A 24,964-nucleotide genomic window follows, 5' to 3' on the forward strand; every position below is an offset into this window, starting at 1 on the left:
GTAGAGGGGGACGGCCGAGGCAGGTGGTGAGTGTGGCGGTCTCTCTGCTGGTCCCCAGGGGAGCTGGGAGCACCTCCGCAAGGCGCACATTTCTCAAGCCTGAGAAGGGAGGTTTGGGGAGACGGCCCCCCTCTCTGCCCCCAGGAGACATTGTGAGGACAAGAGTGCCATTGTGGACTGCCACCAGCCTGCCCGCCCCTGTGATTTGGGCAGCGCTGCTCCCCAGAACTTTCTCCAGTGGTGGAAGTATGTCCAGTATGCAGCCACAGGAGGCTCTGGAGTTACTAGCGTGACTAGTGCAACTGAGGACCTGAATCTGTAATTTGTTTCACTGCAGGTAATTAAACGTAAATAGTCACACAGAGCGAGGGATCTGAGAGCCACACCTCCGAGGCCGCGTTGCCAGCTGGCTTCCTGTTAGATTCTGCAGCAGGAGGCGTCAGAGGGGGACTGGAGGGGGGAGGGGGGGGCAGGAGATGGCCTCCTGTTTTGTCCTGGCAGGGTCACCCCTGCAGTGGCCAGCGTCCATCTCCCTCCAGGACCCTGGGGTGGGCCTTGCGGCTTGGTGCCCCGCAGCGCCCCTCAGCCACCGAGCTTGCTCTGTGGGTGTCAGGCACGCCGGTGGCGTCAGAATTGACACCTGTTTGAATTTTGTCTCCCTAAGGACTAGCGAGGTGACCGCGGTTTATGTTACCCCCGTTTCCTCGTCTCCCGTGCCCTGCTTGTCCATACTTTGTGGCCCGTGCACTTTCCTGTCAGGCTGTTACTGATTTGTAGGCATTCCTCTTACCTGTCGGATGTGAATTCTGTGTGGCGCAAATACTTTCTTCCATTAGGTGGTTTTTATTACCACTCCATGGTATTTTTTTGTCTTGTGAAAGACGTAAAATTTTATGTGGTCAGAATTGTGCGCTACTTTATGCCTTCTTGCTATAACCCGGACTAACCTAGACTAGAGTTATAAACACGTCCTTCTGTAGTTTTAGTAATACTCTGATGGATTTTTTAACGTTAAGTTCTTTTGGTTCATTGGAAATCGTATGTGTGCGAATGTCTGTCAGGTCAGGAATTAATATAATTAATTCCCCCAAAGGTGACAGATTGCTCCAAGCCCACTCTTTCCTCTGTGATTTTAAATGCTGCGTGTTTAAGCCCCTGTCCTTTTGTTCAGCTTGTTCAGTTCCTTGAATTCTGCTGTCGCTCGGCAGTGTGCGCGGTGCAGCATGGCGTAGAGGGAGGGTCAGAGCACGCGGCCCGGCTCACGTGGGCACCACTGCAGCTCTGCATGGACCCTGCGCTCCATCTTCAAGGTAAAATCCTGAAGCTCAGAGTTTCAGCGATGTGCTCACTTCACGGACCCTCAGCCTGAGGTTTCCAGCCGAGAGGGCCGGCTCCAAAGCCTGTGTTTTCCAGAAACTCGAGTGACAGGACCGGGGTCTGGGTGGTTCAGAAATGGTGCTCCAGGAACACCTCAGCGTCAGAGCGTCCAAGCCTCTGTCTGGGCTCGTTTTCTTTTCACTCTACACTTTACCTGGGAATCTAGTGCTTTCCTTTGGCTTCAGATACCATCTGGATGCCAAAGACCTATAGGCCTGTTTCTCCACCCAACCTGCCTCCTGGGCTCCAGGCCCAGGCATGGACCTGCCTGGGGACATTCCCCTGCAGGGCTCAAGCAGACCCCTTCCTGCCAGCCCACATCTTTCTTCTCCCCACTCAGGGACTGCCACCAGCACCTATTGGGGGTTTGAACTGCCATCCTGGGCAGCCATCTTTTTTTTTTTTTTTTCTAGTGCTTTCCTTTGGCTTCAGATACCATCTGGATGCCAAAGACCTATAGGCCTGTTTCTCCACCCAACCTGCCTCCTGGGCTCCAGGCCCAGGCATGGACCTGCCTGGGGACATTCCCCTGCAGGGCTCAAGCAGACCCCTTCCTGCCAGCCCACATCTTTCTTCTCCCCACTCAGGGACTGCCACCAGCACCTATTGGGGGTTTGAACTGCCATCCTGGGCACCCATCTTTTTTTTTTTTTTTTTTTTTAATTGTGTTTCGTCGTTGTGGTTGTTTTTGGGTTTTGTTTGTTTGTTTAGTTTTTTTTGGCCTCACCGCGCGGCATGCGCCATCTTAGTTCCCTGACCAGGGATGGAACCCCTGCCCCCTGCAGTGGAAGCGTGGAGCCCTAACCACTGGACCGCCGGGGCACTCCCTGGGCAGCCATCCTTGACTCGTCACTCTCTCTCACTCTGTCCATCCTTTCTGGAGTCCTGTCAGCATCTGCCGGCTGTGCTCTCCCTGTGGCTAGAGGGGCCTGCTGAAAGCGCCATCTAATCAGCTCTGCAGAGCAGGTCTGCTGCACGCAAAATAAAACTGACATTCCCTGAGCCCACCCTGGGGGCTTCACTGCTTTTGGCCTGGCCCACACTCCTCTGGGGTTGGACCTCCTCTTCCTCCCCTGCACCCTCTCTCGCCTCTCCCACCTCAAGTGAACCCCACTCCCCTGGGCCTCCCCAGAAACCACTCACGTTGGTTTCATGCTGGTTCTCGGTGTCGGGGTCTGTTTCAGGGAGCCCAAGGCAAGACGTGAGCTGTACAGTAAGTCCCCTACATACGAACCTTCAAGCTGTGAACTTTCAAAGATGTGAACGTGTGTTCCATCAGCGTCAGGCGTGAGCGAAATTGCAGCTTGCCCTCCATCTCCTATCGCTGACGATCCTTCAGCTCTACCATCTCCCACCTCTTCCCCCTCCTCCAGTCAGTAACTCTTCTTGGCTGTTCACTCGATGCCAGCCCCTGGATGCCAGCTGTTGTACTGTACTACTGTACTTTTCAAGGTACTGCACTGTCAGATTAAAAAGGTTTTCTTTATTTTTTGTTTGTTTGTTTTTTATGTATTATTTGTGTGAAAAATATTATAAACCTATTACAGCACAGCACTATATAGCCGATTGTGTTAGTTGGGTACCTAGGCTGACTTCGTTAGACTTATGAACAAATTGGACTTACGAATGCGCTCTCGGAACGGAACTCGTTCATACGTAGGGTACTTACCGTATTTGTTTTAGGGTGGATGAGTTTTCTGGGGCTGCCATGACACTGACCACAAACGCAGCAGCTTAAATCCACACACTTATCCTCTTACAGTTCTGCAGGTCAGAAGTCCAGTTTGGGTCCCTTGGGCTACAGTCAGGGTGTCTCAGGGCCCCCTTCTTCCTGGAGACTCCAGGGGAGGATGCATTTCCTTGCTTGTTTGTGTCACTGGCAGAATTCACTTCCTTGCGGTTGTAGGACCGAGGTCCCCCTTGCTCACTGGCTCTTAGCTTCTGAGGTCACCCATGTTTCTTGTTTTTAAAAATTTATTTTTGGCTGCATTGGGTCTTCATTGCTGGGTGAGGGCTTTCTCTAGTTACGGCGAGTGGGGGCTTCTCTTCGTTGTGGTGCACGGGCTTCTCCTTGCTGCGGAGCACGGGCTCTACGCGCATGGGCTTCAGTAGTTGTAGCACACGGGCTCAGTAGTTGCGGCATGTGGGTTCTAGGGCGTGCAGGCTTCAGTAGTTGTAGCGCACGGGCTTAGTTGCTCCATGGAATGTGGGATCTTCCTGGAGCAGGGATCGAACTCACGTCCCCTGCATTGGCAGAAAGATTCTTAACCACTGTGCCACCAGGGAAGTCCCCCACCTGTTTCTTGGCTTGTGGCCCCGTCGTCCCTCTTCAAAGCCTGCAATGGTGGGCTGAGTCCCTCTTGTGCCTCCTCCTTCCCCCTTACCTCTCTGACCTGCGGGAAGGGTTCCCTGATTGAGGGGGTCAGGGGATAGGTTGGTCCCACCCAGACGATCCTGGATGATCTTCCCATCTCAAGGTCTGTGCCTTAGTCACATCTGCAAAGTCCCTCTGCCTCATCAGGTGACATTTTTCCAGGTTCTGGGGATCAGGGCCAGGACATCTTTGGGAACTGTTATTCTGCTAACCACACTGGTGGTCTTCCTCTTTCTCTTTCACTAAAGTCCAGGTTCATCTTCTCATCCATGACGTTAAAAGCCCAGCCACCAGGGGGCGTGTAGTGCTGGAGCCCTCCTCCCTGAGACCATCCTGGAGCAGAGCCGGGCACCTGGGGCTCCTTGGCCTCTGAAGAACTGGTTCTTGCTTTGCAGTATCACGTGGGGAGGGGTTTCCTGCCTCTCTCTGTCCCCATTGGTCTCCGTACTGAGTGCCGCATCCTCTTACAGGAGAAGGAAAGTGCGTCCCCAAAGAACATCCCTTCAACTCACACTGTGTCCCCCCAGTGTCCAAAGTACCTTTGCTCCTTCAGCCCTGGGAGAGGCAGGGCAGCTGCTGTCATTGTCACATTTACCTCTGAGCTCACGAGAACCGTGCTCCAAACTGGTCCTGACATCAGCTTGTCCTTTGCCTGCGTCACAGGGCAGGAGCCTGGCACAGGTGGGTGGGGTCCGAGGGCTGAGGGTCAGGTGCTGTGGAGGGAGGTCAAGTCGGGGATCTGGCGGGGGGAGGGGCAGCCAAGAGTCTCTGATGACCTTTGAAGAGTCTCTGATGACCTCTCTGGAGAGAAGAGGAGCAGCTGGCTCTCAGCAGGGGAGACAGCTCTGCACAGGGGGGTCCAGTGTGCCCAGCGGGTGCCAGGACAGGATGAATGTGGGAGCAGCAGGGTGGGGCCCCAGCACGATGGCCCCTCTGGGACTCTCCCAACCCCCTTCTCACTACCTGCCTGAAACCACCTGCACCAGCAGACCATGTGCCCTGTGCAGGCCATGGCACTGTGCACAGGGCACGGAAGCCAGGGCCCTGCCTCTCAGGCACTCCCTCTAATGGGGATGCGTGGGCAGCCTGTAGGCCTCAGGAGTTTGCCCGGGGGCACGGAGGAGCTCCATGGAAGTGGGGTGCAGGGACCCGAGTCTACGGGATGGGGGAGGGGAGGGCATCCCAGACAGGGGAGCAGCTTCGTCCAGCGCCCTGGCTCCCAGGGTGCTCGTTCGCTAGTACCGGTCAGTGTGGAGCCACAGCCCCAGGCTGGGGCAGGCTCCAGGGTGCTGTCAGGTCTGCCACCCCATCTGGCTCATCTCCCCCATTCCAGCCTGCTAGCTGTGTACAATCACCTGTGAGGTCTGGCCTAGCCTGTCTCGTGGAGTGGTGTAGGCCTCTTGAGTGTGTGGCCTCCTGGGACACTAGTGGACACCTGGACCGTGCTCTTGGCTTGTCTCTCTTGCTGCAGGGCATGTGAGAGAGGGCAGCTGGCAGGAAACACTGGCTGAGACTTCAGCCCCCGCTGAACGCGTGGAAGGCCTGGGTCACAGGTTCTGAGTCACCCCTGCATCTGCGCTTGCCACCAACTAGGGCAGAAGGCAGGCAGGACGGCTGGTCAATTTTAATTAGCTTGAATTCTCCCTTGAAATAATTCTGGTTGTAATCAGAAAAAGCACAGGAAGCTTCAATCCCTTATTAAGTGGACTTCTTCATGCAAGAAAGGTCGGTTCAGCTCTGCAAGGTAGCTGCTTTGCGATGTCTGTACTAGAAGCCCTCTACCCGACCCTCCCTCGCAGGACCTGGACTTCGGAGTGGGGTTATTACCCACCTCCCACCACTCAGAGAGGCGGAGGCCTTGTCCGGGTGGGGAGCCCACTTGCTCCATCCCTCTGACTTGGGAAGGGCCCAGCTGAGAGCAACCAATCCCTGAGGGGGCCCCCGTCTTCCCACCCCACTCCCTGAGCCCTCAGACCAGCATGTGCTGGGGGGGTGGACTGGGGGCACCGTAGGGCAGAGGGGTCCCCACCAGTGACAATGTGACCAGCTGTCCATGGGGCCAGAGTCTATGCCAGGGGCTGAGGGTGACAGAGGTGACCAAACCAGGTGAAGTGATCCATGGTTGGAGACTCCCGAGTCCCTCCCTCCCTCCCCTCGGAGCCCATGACACTCCTCTAGGTCAGGTCCTTAGGGGTACCCAGTCACTCTCCTGGCCCTCATCTTGTCCCCTGAGGCCTCCAGAGGGCACAGGGCAGGACCAGGGCCTGAGGACGCGGTTCTAGCCATGGGCAGTGGGGTGTGTGCCTGAGTGCAGCCGAGTGCACGCGTGTACGGCCCCACCCGCTCTAGTCCAGAGGGGCGCAAAGGCTCCTGGCACAGGTGAGGCCCCAGGAAAGTATCCTGGGGGCCTGAGGCCAATAAGAGTTCGGGGATCAGCCGCGCTCCACCCTGAGGGCTCCTCCCCGCACCCTCACACAGAGATATCCCAACTCTCAGCCAGTTCTCTCCCCGGGGGGGCTGCCCTCCCCGGTCTCTCATGTTACAGAGACGCACAGCAGTCCTTCTCCAGACACCTTGCCCAGCTCTTCTTCGGGCTGGGGTGAGGGTGGGTGCAAACGCAGGATCCTGCCCGCTCCTTGGCAAGCTGCCCTCACCCGCCCCTCATCTTGCCCCGCAGCCCAGCCGGGCCGAGCCTTCCAGGCGCTCACTTGCGGTGGGCCGCTGTCCCAGGGCTGCAGGAAGGGGACTTGCGCTGGGGAGGGGATCCGTCCCGGGGGAGGACCGTCCAGTGAGGGAAGACATACCTTGGGGGATAGGGCGCGTCCTTAGGGGACTCGTCCTAGGGATGGGAGCGTCCTGGGGGGGGAAGCGTCCTGAGGGGGATCACGTCCTGGAGGAGCACGACCTGAGGGAGGGCACCTGGGTGGGAGGGAGGCGCATGCTAAGGGGCGCAGAGCACCTCCTGGGGGAAGGCATCTCCTGGGGGAAGGCACCTCCTGGGGGCGGGCTTTTGGCGGCCCCATCCCCGCCTGGGCTCCGCCCCCGGGCCTTCCTAGCGCCCCCAGCCGGGACTCAGAGCGGGACCGCGCGCCGCAGCTGGACCGCGCGCCGCAACTGGTCAGCCATGGGGACAAGAGCGCGGCGGCGCCCGCACCTTCTTCCGCTACTGCTGTTGCTGCTCTGCGGTAAGGGGCACGCTCGGTCCGGCACCGGGGGGCCGCAACCGCCTCTGGGGCCGTGGGATCCGCGCGGCCTTTGCCTTGCTTGCTGCATCCGCACCTGGCTGCTCCTCCTCCCCTGCGCAGGCCTGGGCGAGCCCGACCGGGGGGCCGCAACCGCCTCTGGGGCCGTGGGATCCGCGCGGCCTTTGCCTTCCTGCATCCGCACCTGGCTGCTCCTCCTCCCCTGCGCAGGCCTGGGCGAGCCCGGCGCGCCCCGCTCCGGAGGGGCGAGGGGTGACCGGCTGCGGTCCCCAGGCTCTCTCCAAGCCGATGGCGACGGACCGGACTAGGAAGGCGCGGGGTCTCCTGCGGGCTCTGCATCGCCAGCCGCAGACTCGGCCTGGGCCTGCTCCTCGCAGCTGCGATGTCCCCGTCCTCGCTGCCCTGGAGCTGGGGACGCCATGCCAGCGCGACACCCCGAGCTAGCAGCGGCGGCGGGCATGTCCGTCTCCCTCCTCCCTGTGAGATAGTGCGCTCCTCGTCCCGGGGCTCCTGCGTTCACAGCAGGCGCAGGGGTGTGGATGAGAGGAATCCAGAACTGGGAGTGCTAGATCTTCCCTGCTGTGCCTGGCCTTCCGAGGACAATGTTTCAGTGTGAGTGTGTGTGCGCGTGTCTGGAGAGACTGGCTGGAGGGGGCAGGGGGCGGCTTTCCGAGGCTTCCCCTCCCAGATCCCTTCTCCGGCAAGAAAACACAACTCCTGGGAGAACACATTGCTCACAAATTGGGAACGGATTGAATGAAAAGATTGTTTTGAAAAATCGTTCTAAAGAAATCATCCAAGAACAAGTAATAGGGTACGCGTGTTTGGGGAGGGCTTCGGTGGGAGAGAATTGCTGAGACTGGGAGTTGCAGAGCAGGGTCTGAGCCTGGCCAGCTCTGGGAGGAGGGAGCCCTGGCCTGGGGTTCAAGGGTCTCAGGCCCTGTCTGTGGGGGCCACTGTCCCCTGGGTCCTTTGGGATGCTCCCTTGCCCTCACTGGCCTCAGTTTCCCTGGCTGTAAGATGCAAAATTGGGCTTATTTGAAATATCGTTGTCAGCTTTGATGACCTGGAATTTGGAAAAGGCTGCATAGGCCCATCAGCATCTTGAACTCTAGATTACCCTTCCACTGGAGATGCCTGGGGTGGAGAAAGTGTGACTTCATTTCATATTCTGGGGTTAGAGCCCTAGGGTTAGCTGGGTTTTGTGTTGAAGGAAAGGGTGATTGGTGGCTTCCAGAAATCAGGAGTGCACTGATGTGGCATTTCAGCAACCTTCAAATACAAAGCTCTTGGATGGAGATTTTGGTCCTTGCAATGGAAGAGGAATCCTTTGATTCCCTACGAGGGAAGCTGAGGTTATCCTCACCCGCCTATAGCATGGAGTTGAGAAGGACCAAAGGCAGACCCTGTGCAGCAATCTTCTGTGTTAATTATCTTGGGCTCATGTTGGCACGGTTCTGGAGGCCACCTTGTCTTGTCTTGTTGGTCCCAGTGTCCCCCTCCCATGGAGCCTGGGCTCAGGCTCCCCAGCCAGGGGTGGGGACCAGGCCAGCCTCTCAGCAGACACAGCCCAGTGCTGGCCCGGTCAGAGTGAGGGCCTCAGGAACTGGCTCCTGACTGAGTCAGGGAGATGCAGGGAGAGGCAAACCTGCTCTTGGTCACGTGCTGCTTTGTCATAGGTGGGATGGAGGCCACATCAGCCCTGGAGGCTGCTGCATCTTGAAGGAGGGTTTCAGGGCTGCCGGCTGTCTATGCTCTGGATCCTGACACCCTGCTGTCCCTGAGGTGCCTCTGAGCTGTGCCAAGTGGGGGGCCTGGCTTCCCAGGGCACAGGGCCACAGGGGGGCTGGTTCCTCTTGACCATAGGGGCCCATCAGGGTCTCTGAAGGGCCCATCAGGGAAGGTGCTTCTTTGAAAATTACAAACCCTAATTTGGAAGCAGTTGCTGCTGTGCAGGGCCCTGGGGTAGTGAGGTCAAGCAGAAGTCCACTCAGCTGGGCCTCTGCCTCTGTGTCTGTTACCAGCCGGAGCCAAAACTGAACTCAGGGGCTTCCCTGGTGGCGCAGTGGTTGAGAGTCCGCCTGCCAATGCAGGGGACACGGGTTCGTGCCCCGGTCCGGGAAGATCCCACGTGCCGCAGAGCGGCTGGGCCCGTGAGCCATGACTCCTGAGCCTGCGTGTCTGGAGCCTGTGCTCTGCAATGGGAGAGGCCACGACAGTGAGAGGCCCGTGTACCACAAAAAAAAAAAAAACAAAAAACAAACAAAAACACTGAACTCAGGTTTGGCTGCTCACTGCTCAGAAGTCAATGTTCGAGAGACAGGAGTTGGTGGGGGAAAAGAGATGCTTTATTCAGGAATCCAGGAGCCTAGGAAGATGGCAGACTAGCATCCCCCAAACCAACTCCGCGTTGCCAATCAGAGGGCAGGAGCTTTTAGGTCCGCCTGCCAATGCAGGGGACACGGGTTCGTGCCCCGGTCCGGGAAGATCCCACGTGCCGCAGAGCGGCTGGGCCCGTGAGCCATGACTCCTGAGCCTGCGTGTCTGGAGCCTGTGCTCTGCAATGGGAAAGGGCACGACAGTGAGAGGCCCGTGTACCACAAAAAAAAAAAAAAAAAAAAACAAACAAAAAAACTGAACTCAGGTTTGGCTGCTCACTGCTCAGAAGTCAGTGTTCGAGAGACAGGAGTTGGTGGGGGAAAAGAGATGCTTTATTCAGGAATCCAGGAACCTAGGAAGATGGCAGACTAGCATCCCCCAAACCAACTCCGCGTTGCCAATCAGAGGGCAGGAGCTTTTAGGTTTGTTTTTTTGTTTTGTTTTGTTTTCTTTTTTTGTTTTTTTGCGGTACGCGGGCCTCTCACTGCCGTGGCCTCTCCCGTTGCGGAGCACAGGCTCTGGACGCGCAGGTTCAGCGGCCATGGCTCACCGGCCCAGCCGCTCCACGGCTTGTGGGATCTTCCCAGACCGGGGCACGAACCCGTGTTCCCTGCATCGACAGGCGGACTCTCAACCACTGCGCCACCAGGGAAGCCCGAGGGCAGGAGCTTTTAAAGGAAAGCTTCCAGGATGTGCAGGGGACTGCGTGCAGAACAGCACTGCTCAAGATGAAGCCGCTTGTGTCATGGCTACAGTCGGATCATCATGCAGGTAGCTTCTCCCCTCTGGTGGTGGTTTTTTATCAAGTATGTACAAAACAACTCAGGAGTGTGCATCAGACACTGTGATCTGTCTTCTTCAGGGAGGAAATAAAGATTCTGTGACTGCTATATGGCTGATATACTCTTTGAATTGTTACCATTCTCTAGGCCTAACTGCTATTTTTGTCACTACATGTCTACATCCTTTCAATCATTAATTCTTGAGCCAGGCTTTTGTGACTCAGGGGAGGCCCCTAGGAGACTAAAGCTTTTTTCTACAAACAAGAAACAGGGGACCCAGAAGGGCTTCTGTACCTGAGAGGGTCCTGCAGAGTCCTGCTTGGTTTCAGTCCCCCCTTTTCTTTGATATTTTCCAATCCTGAGGAGGAACAGGTGCAGAATATGAAAGGGAATAAAGTTTTGGATAGAAAGGTTAATCATAAACTTGGCAGAGGAACTTGGTTTTAGTTCCGTTTTTGTTTTAACTTTTCCCAAATCTTTGAGGGAACGGGGTGATGATCACTCTGGTTACTTCCTGGTGAAACGGGGCCTAGTCCTGCCTCAATTTGGGGAATGGACACAGAGTTGGAAATAGTCCCTATTCCCAAGCTTAGCATCAATATTTTGTATTATGAAAACATTACTTCCCTCTTTGACTGCTTTGTCATAGCACCTAGACAAACATTTGAAAATTAGTAGATATATTACAATGAGGATAATAATCAAAATGCATGTTTGTACTGTTCTCCAAATGTATTTTTTCCCTTAATGGTTAAAGCGGACATACAATCTATGCTTAATAGACCACAAACAGGCTGTTTTAAATTAGCATAAAATTTGAGTTAAATCATGTAAACCAGAAAGACTTCCCTATACCTCAATATGTGAAAATTTCTTCTATCATTTCCCTCTTGTGATTGCAAGTCTTTCAGTAGAAAGCACTGATGATCAAAATATCTGTCCCTTGATTGTGTTTGCTGCCTGCCCTGGGTCTATCATGTCCCTTGGTGCTACTCCTACTTTTTGTTTATATGTTTGCCTAGTTATCCATGTTGGGGGAAAACTAATCAGACATAACAAACAGCTACAAAGGTATGTTGACAGGGAAACATTTTATAGGTTATACATCTTATCAATTATATCAAATTGCCACACAAACATTGCACGAGCTCCAAGCAGTAGACTTAAAGCAAGCAGTGATACATGTCACGAATAGTTCTACTCTGTGACAACTTTATTAGAGAAAAGTTTTCATATAATGTTTTCCATGTAGTTTAATAGACCAAATAATCTTAATTAGTTTAATATTTCTTTCTGAGATGGCTCAGGGGCCCTTTGGAAAACTCAAAGTTAGCTAGAGAAAGAAACTTAATAATCTGTTATCAAAGCAGCTCAATATTCCAGGAAAACTTTGTTCTCTTAACAGAGAGAGAAAAACAAACTCTAGTCCTGTATTAGTTTGCTTTTAAATTCAATCTAATCTCAATCAATCCTGACCATGCACGAAACTCTTTTCTTAAGGTTCCTTTTCCGTAAACCTTCCACAACTTTCTGTATCTATATAAGTTTGTCCCTTATTTTTTCCCATCTAGAAACAATGAACTCTAGGACAAAATTATTTTCCCTTTTTCTTTAATAAAAATATCTCCATCCTTCTCTTGCTGACAACCTATTTTCTTTACATTCTGAAATGATTTCCTTATTATTTTTAATAGTTTAATCACATATTTATTAGAATTTTTAATCCTTGAAAACCTTAATCGCCAGCAAAAACCAAAAGCCAACTAACTGAACTGTTTGTTATACCAACATTTTCTGATTGGCAAACTTATAAACATGTTCTCTAACCTCTAAAAACATATTTTTTAAAAAATACATTTTTATAGCATAATTTCTCTCATTAAAGTGGTTCAAGATGTGTGTCTAATAAACCCAAACATCTTTAGCTTTTTTTTTCTCTCGTAAGACAAAAAAAGATAGACTTGTCTAGCAATCGATGTTCCAGTATTTTATCATAAAAATGACCTAGACCTTCAAGAAATTTTTATCATTTAACTTAATTCAGCAAAACTCGAAAGTTTCAAGTTACTAATCTGGAAAGACTAAAACATAATTACTTCTAAAGAGTTCACCTAAAAGCTTCTATACCACTTATCTCTATTTTTTTTACTTATGACAGTATCATCATACCAAATTAATTTTCTTGTTGACAGTTTTTTCAATAGATATATTATGAATTTACTGACTTTCAGTAAACCTAGGTACAATAAAATTATCATACTTAACACTGATGACTCTAAAGACATGTCTGTATTAACTATACTTAAACTAACTTTAATGCTGGATATTAATTTAATACTGAATATTCCCCAGATCACATGAACCTGAAATTCATTTGGGTTAGTTTTTTGTTGTATTTAGAAATGTTTGATTTGTAAGCACTTACTTTTCTTTAAGCCAATTAAGTAGAGCTCATTTACAAATTAGTTTTGGTAATACTATCCAAAGATAAAGACATATAATTATAATGTATACATAGACATGCATATATCCAGATAGGCAGAGATCTCATAGCTTCATTTAATCAAATTATTTATTTATTTATTTATTTGTTTATTTATTTATTTATTTTTGGCTGCATTGGGTCTTCGTTGCTGTGCGCAGGCTTTCTCTAGTTGCGGCGAGTGGGGGCTACTCTTCATTGCGGTGCGTGGCCTTCTCATTGCGGTGGCTTCTCTTGTTGTGGAGCACAGGCTCTAGGTATGTGGGCTTCAGTAGTTGTGGCAGGTGGGCTCAGTAGTTGTGGCTTTTGGTCTCTAGAGTGCAGGCTCAGCAGTTGTGGCCCACGGGCTTATTTGCTCCATGGCATCTAGGATCTTCCTGGACCAGGGATCAAACCCGTGTCCCCTGAATTGGCAGGCAGACTCTTAACCACTGCACCACCAGGAAGTCCCATACCTTCATTTTAAAAGTTATTCATGAATCAGGTATTTATTTCAATACAAAACTTATTAGTTTATAAATCTCATCCCATTTTTCCTCTCTATTGTGAAATAGCTCTAATGCATAATAGTAGCATAGTTTAAGGACCCATTAAAGGGCAAATTTTTCCCCCTGAATCTAGGGAGTATTATGGCCAGGTTGTATTACAAAGGAAAATCATCCCTTTACGTTTCATTGGTTTGCAACTGGAAGTGGTCCACTTCTGGAGGATGCACCCTGGGGTGCTGCATTCAGGAAACAAATTTTGTTTCCCATAGAAGTCACACTTATGCACAAGACAAATGCAAAGATACACACAAAGAACAAAATTCAACTCTTGTAGCACAAAAACAGAAGGGTGAAGTCCAACAATTCCCTCGACTTACCCAAATGAATTTCCCTCTTTTTAACAACAAACAACATACAAATGGAAAGATAGGGAATCAATACATCGTGTGTCATGGCAATTCACCTGGCTAGTGTAAAACCAAAAATAATAGTTGGACTAAGTTAAATTTACTTACTTGAGTTTAAAAATCCTCTCCCCCCATCCTTTTTCACTTTTGGCTGAAGTTCTACTAATTAACCCAAGGCCTACTGCTCGGTTTCATGCCTAGCCCTTGACTAGTTCCTTGGGTCTGGGTGTGAATCCTGGGGGCCTCCCTTTGCAGCAGTCTAACCCCAAGATTATAAGACACTTGCTTACTGGCCCTTAGCTTCAGTCCCCCACTCTAGTGTGGGTGCAGCCTAACCCCAAGATTATAAGACACTTGCTTACTGACCCTTAGCTTCAGTCCCCCCCGCTAGTGTGGGTGCAGGAATAGCGACCTGTACAGGGCTGTTGTGATTGCCGTTTGGAGTCAGTGAGTTCAGTCCCCATGACGCTGTGTGAGGCCCAAGGATGTGGAATGAAAGGCTTGTACTTATGGGACGCTCCCGTCAGTGCCTGGCACACGTTCTGTGGGTACTTGAGTTTGCTAGCAACTGTGGCTCCCAGGGGCTCACAGCACCCCCAGACAGAGTGCCCATGCCAGTGTGTATGTGTACGAACATGTCACTGTCACTGTTTTTGTCACTGGTGGGAGTAATGTTGTCCTGCTGTTGAGCCACCTCCTGTCACATTGGATTCTGTGGACTCAAGCGAGCCCAGATGCAGCGGCTGGATATCAAGTACCCCAGTGACGCAGTGATTGCAAGGAGGTGGTTAGCGGAGAGGTGTTTGAAGGTCCTCTGACGTCCCTCTTCATTGTATAGATACAGAAACTGAGGTCCAGGGTGGGGAGGGAACTCCCCAGACTGCAGGGACTGGGCGCAGAACCTTTCAGAAACCACACCCTCCCACAGCCCTACTGGCCGGGGCCCATCGCTGCAGAGCCTGCCAGTCTGCTCGCTGCTGATTTGCACCAGAGGGGAACTGAGAGCTCCTGTATTTCATTTCCAAATGACTGGCCATAAAAGGCCTTTCTCTTGGAAATGCATCTGTTTGGCTGCTTATCATCTCCCAGAGTCTGGAAGTTCCCTAGACTAAAGGAACACAGTCCTGCATTTTCTTTGTTTCCCTGGTGGAACCAACTGAAATGGTTTTCTATTTCAGTTTAATTCCCGAGACCTTTACTAATGCAGCTGGTAGCTTGAGTGGGTGGCAGCACCACACTTTCTTGGTGTTGTCAGGAATCTGCATCTTTACCTCACTGTTATAACACAGGGCAGGTTGTTGGGTTTGGCTGAGAGCCCCTTAAGCCTGTGCATCAGAAATGGTGCCGTAATTACCAGTCTCCCCACCCCCTCATGGAGGGCACCTGTGGTTGATCAGACAGGTGTCCCATGGTGCCTGCCCTGTGCATCTTCACAGCACCCCCCCCAGCCCCCCACCCCATGGGTGGGAGAAGTTATCCCAGGAAACCTGCCTTAGGATGTCACGTGGTCCTTGATGGTCCATTCTCAACCTGCCCTGGCCAGGCCCCTGTGGTGCTGGGTATGTGGCGATTCTGGGACACATGGAGATTCTGGGTTCATGGAGATTCTGTCCATGAGGAAGCAGGAAGGAAGAGGAGGAAGGGGCTCCAGGGGTGGGGAGAAGTGGGAGGGGAGGAGGAGAATGAGGTGGAGGAGGAGAAAGCACTGGGCTGGGTCTCAGTGATCTGACAGGTGGCGGTTGGGTCAGGCTGAGGATGTCTAGGTGTTCCAGATCCAGGGGTCCAGGCCCAAGGGATCCAAGAGGTCCAGGGGGTCCAGGTATTCAAGGTCCAGGGAACATCTAGGAGGTCCAGGGTCCAGGTATTCAAGGCCCAAGGGGTCCAGGGGGTCCAGGTCCAGAGGATTAAAGTCCAGGTCATCCAGGTCCATGGATCCAGGTTCAGTTGGGTCTAGATGGTGGTCCAGGTGGTCTAGACGGGCCAGGTCCAGCTGGGCCATGGCTGGGAGGAGTGGCAGCAACCAGCAGGGGCAAACAGTGTGATACTTGCCTGGCCCGCGCCCATGTGGGAGGAGGGTGGAGCCAGGACACCCATGAAGGATACTGAGAGGCTACTGTCAGGGGATGACAAGACCAGGCCCAGGAATGGGTACAAGGGCTGGATGTAGAGAACATCAGGTGGACTTTCAGAGCCTGTGGTGGGGAGCCTGTCAGTGAGCTGCGGGGAAAAGATGCCTTTGGAACAGGGCGGCCAGTGGGAGAAAGGAGCATAGGCTGCCTTCTCATCATCTGCCTCCGCCTCAGCCTGGGAGCCTGCGTTCCCTAAAGTCACTAACTGCGGGCCTGCACGGCCCTGGTCCCAGGGCTGCACCTGGGTTTGGCCCCCTACCGTGTTACTGAGCAGGTGGATGGCTTTCCCCGGTCACGGTGGCCCTGTCTTGTCGGGCTGTTGCAGGGCTCGGCGAGTTGGACCACACTTAGGACAGGGCACTCCGTGGACACTGGTCAATACTGAAGCAGAGGGAAGCCGGGCAAGGAGGTGTCACGGCAGGTGTCACGGCTCCATTTCCAGATAGGGAAACTGAGCCTCAGAGAGGAGAGTGAGTGCGTCTGGGTCAGGGAGCAGAGCCACGGGGCTGTCTGACTCCCCTCTGACTCTTGGTTTCAGCACTCCCATTTTCTGTCTCTTACTCCGCAGAGTGTGGGCCTGGGTCTCGCGTCACCCACCTGGAGCTTGTCAGAGATTAGCATCTTGGCGCCCCAGGCCTGCAGGGTCAGAATCTTCATTGCACAAGATCTCCACGTGCCTGTGTGCACGTAACTGGAAGCAAGCATTGCTCTACCCACTTGTTCTTGGCTCTGACAGCACGTTGGAATTATGTGGGCGTAGGGGCAGTTTAACAAACACCGATTCTTGGTCCCTGTCTCAGGGCCTGGGCTGTGGCCTGGGTGAGTCTGGTGTGCGGCCAAGTCAGACACCTCCCGTGGTCCCCCTGAGAGACTCAGTGCTGAGAGGGGCCGGGAGGGAGCCCCCTAGTCGCAGAGATCTCCAGGTAGGCTCAGGTATGGTGGTCTGCACCAGCATCCGAGGGGAATGAATGGCTTTGTTCTGCCTTCAGTGGGCTTTTATTACAATGGTTGTTTCCTTCAGCGACTTCCGAGAGCTGTGTTAAAATAGAACTGAATCGACAGCGTGGGAGCACACAAGCCAGACCTGCTGGAGCCTGGGAAGGGGGGCTGTGGTGACCTGCAGAGGAGGGTGGGGGGCCAGAGGGTCCTGGCAGAGTGGTGTGTGGGGGGCAGTGGGGGCCAGATGGCGACAAGTTGAGAGAGATTTCCCAGGTGCATGACTATTAACTAGTGAAAACAGCCAGAATCAGAATAACTCCTTTTTTTATAAACGGGGAGATAAGGCCCAGAAAGGTAAAGGGCCTCTCCAGAGCCACACAGCAAAGCAGTGACTACAAGGGGGCGGGGCTGGCATCTGATGGGTGGCGTGGTTAAGCTTCAGAAGGACATCGCCCTCCCTTCCTGCAGAGATGGCAACCCTCCTCTTGAAGGGGCATCAGCTTCCATCTTGGCTGCTGGTTGCCTGCTCGCCTGGGACACCGTGACGTGAAGGCTCTGAGGCTCAGGTTGGGTTCTGTGGGGGAGTGCTGAGTTTAAAAACTCACCTCTGCCTTCTTTTAGGCTTTAAATAAACTGGGAAGGCCTGCACACCTGCACTAGTCTGGCTTTGGGTCCACCTTCCAGTGTCACTTCTCCTTTTCACCCAACAACCGTATGTATCCACCCCAGTGCCACTGGGCTCCTGTCCTACCCCTGCACACCTCTGCTACTCAAGTTTTTATAATCTTATTGGGTTTTTTGTCTGTTGTTCTATAAATTATTGAGAGAGGATATTGACATCTCCAATGATAATTGTGGATTTGTCATTTTCTCCCTGTACTTCTATTCATTTTTGCGTTGTGTATTTTGATGCTCTGTTATTGGGTGCATACATGCTTAGCATTGCTATGTCCTCTTGATGAACTGAGCCCTTTATCATTATGGAATGACTCTTTTCATCTCTGGTAATATTCTTTGCTCTGAAATATACTTTGTCCAGTATTAATTTAGCCACTCTACCTTTCTTTTGACTAGTGGTAGCATGGCATATCTTTTCCCACCTTTTACTTTGAATCTATTTGAGTCATTTTAAGGTAGGGTTCTTGTAAGTAGCCTAATATTGGGTCTTGCTTTTTTATCTCATCTAACAATCTTTGTTTCTTAATTGGGGTGCTTAGACCGTTTACTTTCAATATGATAATATATTGATATGGTTAGTTTTAAATCTACCATGGTACTGTAAGTTCTTCTTTGCCCTTTCTCTCTTTTTCTGCCTTCTTTTGGACTTAGTAATTTTTTCACTTTTCAACTTCTCCTTCTTCTTCTCCTTCACTAATTGGCTGTAATTATTATTATTTTTTGGTTACTTCAGTGGTTACTTTAGGGTTTGTAGTGTATATCTTTAACTTATCACAGTCTATCTTTAAATGATATATCAATTCACATATAGCACAAGAACCTTCCATTTTTGCCCTTTATGTTATCGCTGTCATACATTTTATTTAAACTTAAGCTGTAAATCCACAATACATCATTTATTTATTTATTTATTTTTATAAATTTGTTTATTTATTTTTGGCTGCTTTGGGTCTTCGTTGCTGCATGCGGCCTTTCTCTAGTTGCGGCGAGCGGGGCTTACTCTTCATTGGGGTGCCTGGGCTTCTCGTTGCGGTGGCTTCTCTTGGTGTGGAGCATGGGATCTAGGTGTGTGGGCTTCAGTAGTTGTGGCTCGCCGGCTCTAGAGTGCAGGCTCAGTAGTTGTGGCTCACGGGTTTAGTTGCTCCGCGGTATGTGGGATCTTCCCGGACCGGGGCACGAACCCGTGTCCCCTGCATCAGCAGGCGGACTCTCAACCACTGCGCTACCAGGGAAGCCCATTTTGCCTATTTTTAAATGGGTCATTGCTCTCTTTTTATAGAGTCATAAGAGTTCTTTATCTATTCTAGATACAAGCCCCTTATCAGAAATATGATTTTCATACATTTTCTTTCATTCGGTGGGTTGTCTTTTCACTCTCTTGATGGTACCTTTTGAAGCACAAAAGTTAAAAAATTTGATATAGTTCACTTTCTGTCTTTTTCTTTTGTTGTTTGTGCTTTTGGTGTCATATTTAAGAAGACTTTGTCTTATACAAGGACACAAAGACTTTCTCCTTTTATCCTAAGAATTTTTATAGTTTAGCTCTTACATTTAGCTCTCTTATATGTTTTGAGTTAATTTTTGTGTAAATTGTGAGGAAAGGGTCTAACTTTATTCTCTTGCATGTGTATATACAGTAGTTCCAGCACCATTTGTTGAAAAGACTATTCTTTCCCTGGTGAATAGAAAATTATTTTCTATTATTGGTACATTTATAGAAAATAGAAAATAATTTTATTCTAAAATGACGGTTGATTCTTGGACTCTTAATTTTATTCCATTGATCTATATGTCTACCCTTATGCCAGTACCACACTGTCTTCATTATTGTAAGATTATTGTAAGTTGTGAAGTTGTGAGTCCCACATAGGCACACATACACTGGATACACACAGTAGAGCAGCATACACGTAGACACACACATGTACAAACACATACCACACAGACATACATATACACACAACACACATAGACACATCAGGACACACACGGCAGGGCAGTACACATATATACACACACACATACATATGTCAGGATACACATGGAAGGGCAGATATACCTACACACAAAACACACACAGATGTGAACACAACACACACACACCAAGACACACATGGCAGGGCAGCGTACACAGAGACACACACACACACATAGACGTACACACATACATATATCAATACAACATACATACCTCAGGACATGCACAGCAGGGCTTTCTCTTGATCATATGATGGGAGCCAAAGCTGGGGGTCATGAGAGGGCAGATTACGAGGGGGGGAACTGACCCCTGGAAATCGGGTGCCTGGAGAGGGTGGGGGGACGGGTCCTGAGTGTCAGACAGGCGGGTGTTCCTAGTGGGAGGAGGGTGTGCTCTGGGGGTGGAGGGGACAGGAAGTGTTGGGGGCAGAGTTCAGGAAGGGTGATGAGAAATCCTGGGGCAGGGGTCCTGCCAGACCCCAAGAGTGTTCAAAGGACTGTCCGCTGTCGCTGGACCCTGCAGCCCTCAGCCCCTGGCCTCCTGGAGTTCAAGGGGGTGGCTTTGACAGGGTGGGCGGTCCTTACTGCCAAGGGGCCTCTGTCGCTGCCCAGAGGCTTGAGACTGTCATCAGACTCTCAGAATCCTTCCTGGGATGTGCTCCAGGTGCCCTCACCCTCGAGGTGCGGTGGTCGTCCCGGCTCCCTGCCCCCACCCAGCCTGGAATCCGTCAGCCCTCAGCCTCTCCACTCCCCGGACCCCTGTCCCTCCGCATGCTGCCCTCCTCTTACCTGCTTCTTCCCATGCCGCCCTGGGAGGCCACGGGCCCTCTGGGTCCTGTCTCCTTGATGACTCCAAGTGGCTCACTCTTTCTGCACTGGCTTCAACCCCCCCCGGGTCACGTGGAGGTCGAGGTGAAGGAGGAAGAGACCCCAGCTGGCCTTGAGGGACGTCAGCAGGAGCCCTTCAAGCCTCATGCCAGCAATTCCAGCAGTGCTCACGGCTGTCTCCTCTCTAGGGGAGTGTCCCCCAGCGGGCGGCTGCAATGAGAAGCGCATGCTGGCCCTGCTGCCCCACTGCGGCAAGACCTTTGCTGAAAAGATGAAGAAGGTGGAGGTCTGGAAGTGGTGCAACTTGTCCGAGTTCATCGTGTGAGTGTCCCTGCTCAGGCACTGGGCCTGCCCACGCCCTGCCCTCGCCCTGCCCTCGCCCTGCCAGTGGCTTGCCTTCCCTCTGCCCACGGCCCGTCTGTATCCTGCTGACCGTCTGCCCGCGCCCCGCCCTTGCCCTGCCCACGTGCTGCCCTCGGCGTCTGTGCTCCGCACGCTCCGAGGTCCACTCCGAGCCTCACAGCCCTCCGCTCCCCTCATGGACCACCCTGGCGGTTCCAAACTGGACACTCCAGGCTGTGTGTCCCCCATTCCTCTGAGCGAGGTCACGTCTCTGGGAAACCCTGACACCTACTGCCCTTCCTGAATTGGGTTAGTGCCCTGCCCTGGCATGCCTGCCTCTCTTCATGGTCCATGCTGGGTGGAAACTGTCATTTTGGGTTTTCTTCACAGCCCCGGCCAGGGCTGGGTTTGTAGTCGGGACCAGTGGACCGCAGAGAAACTGAACCCCGCTGGTTTCTACCTGTTGCGGCGGGAGCAGTGCCTCACCACCAACGGCCTCACGCTCTAGAGGCTCCCGAGGTTTTTGATCTCCTCTGGTCACACCTAGCATCAAGTATCAAGGTGGCCCTTTCACCTCCTCAGAAATCACCGACGTGCTGTGCCCCGCCTCCTCCACTTCCCACTTGGCCATCTCAACCTGGTGCGCCGCTGGCGGCCGCTGCAGACTCAGACTGTCCTGTGAGCCGCGCCGGCCTGGAGGCTCCATCCTCCCTGGGAGCCCCGAGTCTGCTCAGTCGCATCAGCCCTTTCCCCTCCAAGACCCCGTCCCCTGTGCTCTCTGCCCCCAGTGGCTGTTCTAGGGGCTTCCACGCCCAACTCCCCAGGGGACAGTGGCTCCTTGTGGGCACGTCCACAGGCCCCTCGCAGACATAGTCGTTCGCTGAACCAAACGGTATGAAATTTCTGTGTCTGCTGGGAAAGGGGGCTGGGGGCTCGGGAAGGGGCTTGGCCAGGCTTCTTGTTGTCCTCTGAGCCTGGCCTGGACGCCAAGCCTGGAGCGGACACACAGGGGTCAGGGGTAAGGGAGGATGAGGTGGGCGCTTCCCATCCTGTGCCTTTGTCACCTGCTAAAGCCTCGGCGAGGAGATCAGACATCCAGCCGTGGGGCCTGAGGACAGCGGAGGGGGCAGCCAGGAGGGGGGTCTGGGAGTTGGAGAGAGAGGGGCCGACATCCACCCGAGTAGGGAAATGTGCCTGGCGGGAGAGGGAGTCTGACGGGGGCGGTTTGCCTCGCCCCCGGCCTCTGCATCCCCCTTTCCCATCCGGGCTATGGCTCTGTCTTCTCTTGCTCTGGAAGCCAGACTGAAGGGAGGACACGGGGAGGCCCTGGGTGACCAGGGGACGCTTGGGAACACAGACCCTGTTGTGACCCTGGTGGTGTGATGTCACACAAACAGCAGCTTCCTTGGGCAGAACACCCTGATTTCATCTCCAGCCTGAACTTTGGCGGCGGGTTAACAGGGCTTGGGAGCTGTGTGTGTCCCTGCCTTCTGCCTCCCCAGCCCAGGGAAGGGCGGGATGCTGGCATGTGGGAGTTGGCCTCTGCAACTCTTGCCATGTGCCTGAGTGCCTGACCTTTCGGTGTCTTTTATCCTAAAAGCGTTAGCTATTAAAATTCGGAGCCACTTCCCAGCGTTCTTGGGAAGCACCAGGTGTGGGCATTCTGCGCCTGGCCCCGTAGGTCGATCCACAGAGAAGGGTGTTGTGCTCAGCTCTGCCCCATTCCTGGCCTTTGGGGCTCACCCTGAGACCTCACCGAGCACCTACTACGTGCCAGGCGCTTGCCAGAAGTGTATTCACTTCACCTCATTTGGTCCTTTCAGTCACCTTATTGGATAAGAATTATGAACCCCATTTACAGGCGGGGAAACTGAGGCTCACGGAGGCTAAGTAACGTGGGCCAAGTCAGGAAGATAGTCAGTGGCCTAGCTGGGATTGAAGGACATCGATTCTTCATCCTGACCCCTAAGCTGCTGTCCTGTGCTGTTTTCCGTGCATGGGGGTCACTCTGCTTCGTTTCAGCCCTACTGAGCCCCGAGGTGGGTCGAGGCTCGGCAGGGTGTCCGGTTAGAGGCTCTGTCTGGGGTGGCAGGTCACTGACGGGGCCCAGTGGGAGGGGTGGCTCTTGGGGAGTGATGGGTTTGCCTGCGGACCTGCCTGGTGAGGTGTCCCAGAGCCTGAGCATGTCCCAGGGGCCACATCACGGCTCTGCACACAGATTCCAGGCCGTACCCTTTGCTTCCCGCTCTCTTTTGCCTCGTGTGGCTCTCCCTTGTCTACGTTACCTGAGGTGTGCAGGGCAGACGTGTGCCTGACCAGCAACCCAAGCGTCTGGGCTGGGAAACTGCCCGGGGCTGCCAGGAGGCGTGGGCACTTCGAAGGCCTGGTTGAGTGATTAGCCGCCCCGTTTCCCACCGCCTTTCCAGGCAGAGACGAGGTTCTGTACAGGAAGCTCCTTGCAGGAAGCAGTTCCTTCCTGTTGCTCAGGCCAGGCCACTCTCCCTGGGTCAGCACCGGAGGGAGGAGGGGGGCCACGGGGCCTGGTGCCTGTGGGGATCTGAGGCAGGAGCCTCTCCCGCTCCGATACCTGTCCTGCATGCAGCACCCTGCCAGGCGCAAGAGAGTGTGGGCAGTGGTGGAGCTGGTGCACCTTGGCACGTGTCTGACCAGCCCTCTCACCAGAGCATCTGGGACAATGGCTGCCAGCCTAGGCCACCACCCCCAGAGGCCGCTAATCCCAGGCCAGCTGGCCGTTGGGCTGAACTCCGGGTCCTGATAGCTGTAGCCCTTGGTTGGCTTCAAGGACCGTCCAGAGCCTGCCCGCTGGATGGACGTGGCTCCTCATGGGTGGTTTGCTGAGTGCCCTTTCCAGTTGACCGACACAGACAGGAAGACCCTGGGGCGGGGGGAATCCCACGTGTCCTGTCAGATGGGGGCTGGGGGAGGTGACTTCTGAGAGGAAGACAGGCCGGGGCTGGGCTCATAGGTGGGACACGCCCCCCCCCCCCCCCCCCCCCCCCCCCCCCCCCCCCAAATCCCACGTGTCCTGTCAGATGGGGGCTGGGGGAGGTGACTTCTGAGAGGAAGACAGGCCGGGGCTGGGCTCATAGGTGGGACACGCCCCCCCCCCCCCCCCCGCCCCCAGACCAGGTAAATGAGGGCAGGCTGACTTGACTGGGAGGCCACTGGCCCTTGGCCTGCCTCAGAGAGACCTCCTTCCCGGGGGGCCCATAGGGTGGCCTTAGGTGACAAGGGCCTTGCAGGTCCAAGTGGCTGTGACTCCACACATCCCTTGGTCTTGGAAAAAGAAGCCAGGCCCAGAGTACCCTCTGGGAAGACCTGGGAAGTGCTGGGCCCAGACCTTGGGGGTTGGGAGTTCACGTCCTCATAGGAAGCAGGTGATGGCTGTGGATGTCCAAGATGAGGGCAGGGTTGATGTAGGAGATGCAGACCGGGGCATGAGGTATATTTTGGGGAGCTCATGGCCTCAGAGTTTCTTTGCTGGACTCTGCTGCCTCTGTTTTAAGATGGGAGGGCTAGGAGTTGGGCTCCCTGACACCAGGCTCTGTGCAGAGGTCATTGTCTGCTGGGGTGGGCACGAGGGGAATCGAGTCTGTGACGCGGCAGCCTGTGAAGGGGAGTAGAACATGGCTGTGCACTTTGGGGAGGGGGCTCAGGGGCAGATGAAAGCGGGGCTGAGGCCTAGAGGTGGGAAGCAGGGCATGGGGTCGCCATGCCAGAGAACCTGTGGGCAAGGATGCCAGGGAGTTGGAGGCTGCTGGCCCAGCAGGCCCAACAGGGCTCATAGCAGGAGGCCTTCCTCATCATGGCCTGGGGCCATGATGAGAGCAGGCGGCCAGACACGACTGCCCCCCACTTTCCCAGTGGTCAGGGCCAGAGAGAGAAGGGGCAGAGGAGCCAGGCGGTCAAGCCCTCTGCCTTCGCAGGTACTACGAGAGCTTCACCAACTGCACCGAGGTGGAGACCAACATGGTGGGCTGCTACTGGCCCAACCCCTTGGCGGAGAGCTTCATCGCCGGGGTCCACAGGCGGTTCTTCCGGAACTGCTCCGTGCACGGGCAACACTGGCAGGACCCCCCCGACGGAATTCTCATCCTGCTCATTGCCGTGCCCACCCTGCTGACCCTCGCCATGACTGGCGTGGTGGTGTGGCACAGCAAACGCGCCGACCGGCTGGTGTGAGGGCCCGGTGAGTCCCAGGGGCCCTGCCCGGAGAAGCGGAAGAAAGTTCTCCAGGGCTGGGAGAGCCAGTGGACACTCTTCGGCTGCCCCCCACCCTGCCTGGGTGGCCTTTGGGCTGGTGAAAGAAAACGTGCCGCGGCTGGAGCCTGCGTGCTGGGCACAAGTCACTGCTGCTTCGCCCGTGCTGTCCCAGGCTGGGCTGGGGCCTCGGGGTTCCTAGCACTGAGTCCCGTGGGGTGCCATCTGCAGCCCTGGCCAGACCCCGACCCCGCCTCCCAACTGACTCTACCCCTGGCCCCAGCCCAGCCCTGACTCCACCCCTTGGCTCTGACTCCACCTCTGGCCCTGACCCCACCCCCAGCCCTGGCCCCACCTC

General features: G+C 53.8%; 1 protein-coding gene across 10 annotated transcripts in view; it reads left to right on the forward strand.

Moving 5' to 3' along the window:
* RAMP3 (receptor activity modifying protein 3) overlaps nt 1-24,588 on the forward strand; it is a 56,453-nt gene extending 31,865 nt beyond the window's left edge. For 4 of the 10 annotated variants that reach the window (XM_028490241.2, XM_028490242.2, XM_055085111.1 and 1 more), the window contains 2 exons: nt 20,232-20,364; nt 24,333-24,588. In XM_028490241.2, coding sequence (XP_028346042.1) covers nt 20,232-20,364; nt 24,333-24,588 — 389 coding nt within the window. Of the gene's footprint in view, nt 1-146; nt 338-599; nt 1,311-2,126; nt 2,344-2,561; nt 2,831-6,845; nt 6,937-20,231; nt 20,365-20,775; nt 21,278-24,332 lie in introns of those variants that run through there. The other 6 variants (XR_008617505.1, XM_028490245.2, XR_008617500.1 and 3 more) reach the window with 6 other exon arrangements.
* Nucleotides 24,589-24,964: the final 376 nt, after the last annotated feature.

Source organism: Physeter macrocephalus, chromosome 5 (genome assembly GCF_002837175.3).
Source record: "Physeter macrocephalus isolate SW-GA chromosome 5, ASM283717v5, whole genome shotgun sequence".
In the NCBI taxonomy this organism is placed as follows: domain Eukaryota; kingdom Metazoa; phylum Chordata; class Mammalia; order Artiodactyla; family Physeteridae; genus Physeter; species Physeter macrocephalus.